Raw genomic sequence first — 4,288 nt, forward strand, 5'->3', positions numbered from 1 at the left:
TTCATATCTTCTTTAGTTATCATTTTCTTAAATTTTAAAGACTACAATGGCACAAAGAAAAACGTCTTAAATTAAAATGAGACAAGACAGATTGAATATATAAAAGCCAAACAGGCATTTCACTTTTGTCACACATTTTTTCTCCACATTATCTAAATATGCATGGAATCAAAACGAGACTTTATATAACTAATATTACGATTAAATTAAGTTATGCAATTATGAAATGTAGTTATTATTATTATGATGTTAAAGTTTGTCTTTTCCATATAATTTTACATTTCCCTCAATTCCACTTTTTTTTTCGAAATACACATGTTAATTTATTAAGCAAAGAGTCTAATTCTGTCTCCCACACCAAAATCAACTTTTCTCTCTCTATCAACCATGGAAGAACCTTAGTTTTTCTCCCAATTTCTTCAGCAAATCTCAACTTCCAGCCTCTCTTCCGCTAATTTTCTGGTAAATTTCTTCTTTCGAAGCGACTGAGTACACGAGCTGCTTGAATTTTGGGGGTTTTATCATCTGCTAGCTATGAAACTATGTTACTACCTACTGCACCACTATTTCTGGAGAAATTTTCTGGATTTTGTGTTATAGCGTGTTGCTAAATATGCTAATTTCCCCAATTTCGTGTCTATGTTGTGATTTTTTTTATTTATTTTTGCGGTTAGTTCATTTCCGTGGAATCAGCTCTTAAATATATTTGAATCGTTTAATTGTGAAACTAGTAGTAAATGTAATTGTTAACAGTTGATAAGATAGCCTCTGCGAGCTTTCGTTTTTCGATTTTTAGAAAGTGTTCTGTTTCCTGCTTAATCTATGTTATGCATGAGGGTGTTGGCATGACTGTGGAGCTAAACTTTTCTGCTACGGTCTCATAAACTGAAATTGTAGGATTAGACTGTGAAATTACTTTCATTTTAAGTAAATCCGAGCTTAGGTTATGCCAGGGTGGGATTTTGAGGTTTTGTGTTGCCTAATTGCAGTGTCCAATTTGAGCTTGAATGAATCTAATTCTGATAAAGGCTTGCATTTAGTTTGGTTGCTGGATCTGTGTGATACCTACCTAAACAATTTTGTTCTACAAGTTTTCAGATTTTCTTAAGAAGTTTGGTTTTCGTAGCTTTACTGAGTTAAGAACTGGACTGTAACCTAAATCTTGATGTCTGCACCTCTTCTCGGTGTTGGTGGGGACGAGTACCAAAGCAACATTACCCTGCTGGCTTCTCCAACCTCCTTAGAAAGTGTGTGTCAAAATGGATCAGAACTCAAGGAGCGTAACTACATGGGGATATCTGACTGTTCATCTGTTGATAGCTCGGCAATATCCAGCACCTCGGACTACAGTTGCCGTGGTCTGAACTTAAAGGCCACAGAACTAAGGCTTGGGCCCCCGGGAACCCTGTCTCTGGGGAGGGGTTCAGAGGGTTGTCCTGAGAGTTCCACAGCAGTAGATGAGAAGCTGCTGTTTCCTCTTCATCCCTTGAAGGCACTGGTTACAGGCAATAAACGAGTGTTTTCTGATGCTATGAATGGAACCTCGCAGGTAAATGGTGAAGCGTGATTACCCTTTTTTTTTTCCTGATTAGTGTTGTAAATCTGAAACATGTCATGTAGGGGAAACATGTCCTCGCTTCGGAAGTTGATACTATGTTCTCTCCTAGACCTTCCTCGAACCCAAGTATCAAAGCTTCGAATGAAGTCTCTGCAGCCCAACCAACTAAGGTGAAAGAAGCAGTTTACAAAGCTGCTACAAATAACGATGCTAGTACCCCTGCTACCAAGTAAGTCTTAATTATAAGCAATGTCTGGCTCGTCTCTAATGGCATTCAGTGTCAAGTCACAGCTATTCACTAGATGCCTAACAGATGTTAGGAAAAGTACTGGATAATTTGGCTTTAAGATGGTGAATTTTGTGATTTCATTTTCGCGATCTTATACTCACTCGTCTCATGCCAGGGCACAAGTTGTTGGGTGGCCACCTGTCAGACAATTCAGAAAGAATACTCTGGCAACTACCTCAAAGAACAATGAAGAGGTAGATGGTAAGACACCAAGTGGCGCATCCTTTGTGAAAGTGAGTATGGATGGTGCTCCATACCTAAGGAAGGTCGACCTCAGAACTTACTCTGCCTACCAGGGACTCTCATCTGCTCTGGAGAAGATGTTCAGCTGCTTTACGATAGGTGAGTTATGTTGCTGCATGGGTCGATTCTTTACTAGTTAAAGATTTAAGTTCTTTCTAGAAGCAAAAGTCACTGCCATTGCATGATGCAGGCCAGTATGGTTCCCATGGTGCTCCTGGGGCGGAGATAATGAGTGAGAGCAAAATGAAGGACTTGCTAAACGGATCTGAATATGTTCTAACCTACGAGGATAAAGATGGCGATTGGATGCTTGTTGGTGATGTTCCATGGGAGTAAGATCCATTGGCCTTGTTTCTATTCGTTTAATTGGCATTGATCTGCTAGTTTTATTAATACTTATATACTGATGATTTTAATTTGATAGTTCTGAACATTATCTTATTACCTTTCATCAATTGCACAAGATGCATATTTGAAGTAGGTTAGCTATTTTGAATGAATTTCTGAAGTTTGCACTATAATGTTTTTAGTGCTTCTACTCATTGCGTGCCATAGATTGATACAAAATTGATAAAAATTGCAATGTTGACGTCATTTAAAGACTAAATAAAAGTTGTGGTCTTAAACTACCATTAGCACTTCAGTTTAGTGCAATTGCCATAGAACATACCTCAGAAAGTAGGTTTGTAATGCATTTTCCTTTCCGTTTAATTTCTTATTGGAGCACTACAGAGTTCAAGTACTGAGTTTTCCTACAACCTCGGTCAGGTAAGTTCAGCTAAGTAAGATTAGCTGAACATCGTTGATAGTTTTTCCATCAGGGGAATGAACGTTGCTGTGGTGAACTTAATGAACTTAGGGAGTCATACCATGGATACTGTTCTTGATCATTGATTGGAGAAGCCTAAAATATGATCTGGTTGTTAGATTGTCTAGTCCTAAGATACTGTTCTGGTTATTTTTTGCCTTAAGTTTCACGCTTTCCCTATTAATGACATGAAATATGTTTCGAAAGATACTACCATCTTTTAGTAATTTGTGTAATATGGCATCACTCTGCTTTGCTTACAGGATGTTTATTGACACATGTAAGAGGCTGAGGATCATGAAGAGTTCAGATGCAATTGGGCTAGGTGAGTTCACTTCTTGTTCATAGTTTGATAGAATCTTGCTCTGTTCAACTTTTCTCATTTTCATGGATGTTTTCAAGATCAATTAGTCATCAATCAGAAATCATATTGTACTTCTAGATATTCATGCCAATTAATGTGTATAATTATGCAAATCGGTAGCGGATGGTCCCTTGTGATTAAATTTTAAATATCCGTCAGTGTCTTAGACGAATTATTTTTAAATATCTGATATATGTCCAAATTGTCTGTCAGAAATTTTCTGAGAAATTCACTTTGGGGGTGTCTTTATGTTGTATAGTTTGATCTGGTAGTTAGTTCGTTTTTATAGGACACATTCGGTTTACTCATATGCTGGTTTACTCATTTGCGTATGATTGATCATAAATAGTGTTGATTATCGAAGAAAACATAACCTCAGTAAGAACCAAGTAATGTAATTGAACAAGTAGAAGCATTTTACAGTAGCTCCTCACTTAAACATGATGTTTCTATGACATTGACAAACTTATGTGCAGCTCCGAGGGCCGTCCAAAAATATCAAGGCAAGAAATGATGCTTGTCGTGCAATGATCTGTCTGGTCCGGCAGTATGTGATGATATTCGACAAGTTTGTAACTCGTTGTAGGGTTCTTGTCAATGCACGGTGAGCCATATATATTGTTAGTTTTTGGACAGCGGATTGCCAGCAGGTGCTTTATTTCGTTGTTATATTGCTTTGCTACAAAATTTAATGTGATGTGATACTTTAATTATTGTGTGGTGTAGAATGTAGATGTTTCTTGTGTAAACTGCATCTCTTTACGAACTTAATTATGTGTCCAATTCAAAGACTGTTGGTGTTTGTTAGCCAAATGCTTTTGGGAGTTTGGATCGGCTAGTGTAGTTCAAGACTAACTTATCCCGAGATACCCGATATTGAATTGATCCCTAAGATTCGAAAGCTAAGACTAGTCCTACGTGACGTGACCTTGTTCCGAGATTAACCGTCACACTTTTTCAATTCAATCGAAAATACTAATAAGATTAAAATTTGACTGATATGTATTCTCTCTATTAAGTAAATTG

At 37.3% G+C, this 4,288-nt stretch overlaps 1 protein-coding gene across 3 annotated transcripts; it reads left to right on the forward strand.

The window, feature by feature from the left end:
* The first annotated feature begins 307 nt into the window (after positions 1–307).
* On the forward strand, positions 308–4,069 carry LOC125200955 (auxin-responsive protein IAA9-like). 3 transcript variants are annotated; one of them, XM_048098805.1, is made up of 7 exons: positions 308–462; positions 1,092–1,549; positions 1,621–1,787; positions 1,963–2,189; positions 2,281–2,422; positions 3,162–3,223; positions 3,739–4,069. In XM_048098805.1, exons 2-7 carry the CDS (start codon positions 1,166–1,168, stop codon positions 3,774–3,776), a joined length of 1,020 nt encoding a protein of 339 aa, XP_047954762.1. In that variant the 5' UTR covers positions 308–462; positions 1,092–1,165; the 3' UTR covers positions 3,777–4,069. The 3 variants fall into 3 exon arrangements, with proteins under 3 accessions (XP_047954762.1, XP_047954763.1, XP_047954764.1); XM_048098806.1 differs by having other exon boundaries at positions 1,099–1,549; XM_048098807.1 differs by having other exon boundaries at positions 310–462; positions 1,127–1,549.
* The last annotated feature ends 219 nt before the right edge of the window (positions 4,070–4,288 follow it).

This window comes from Salvia hispanica, chromosome 1 (genome assembly GCF_023119035.1).
Source record: "Salvia hispanica cultivar TCC Black 2014 chromosome 1, UniMelb_Shisp_WGS_1.0, whole genome shotgun sequence".
Classification (NCBI taxonomy): domain Eukaryota; kingdom Viridiplantae; phylum Streptophyta; class Magnoliopsida; order Lamiales; family Lamiaceae; genus Salvia; species Salvia hispanica.

Bases quoted from the DNA above. Each gene is read 5' to 3' on its own strand.
- LOC125200955 (XM_048098805.1), top strand. From the start codon at position 1,166: ATGTCTGCACCTCTTCTCGGTGTTGGTGGGGACGAGTACCAAAGCAAC. The intron at 1,550-1,620 runs GTAAATGGTGAA...CATGTCATGTAG, and splicing joins CTATGAATGGAACCTCGCAG to GGGAAACATGTCCTCGCTTC. The intron at 2,423-3,161 runs GTAAGATCCATT...CTTTGCTTACAG, and splicing joins GTTGGTGATGTTCCATGGGA to GATGTTTATTGACACATGTA.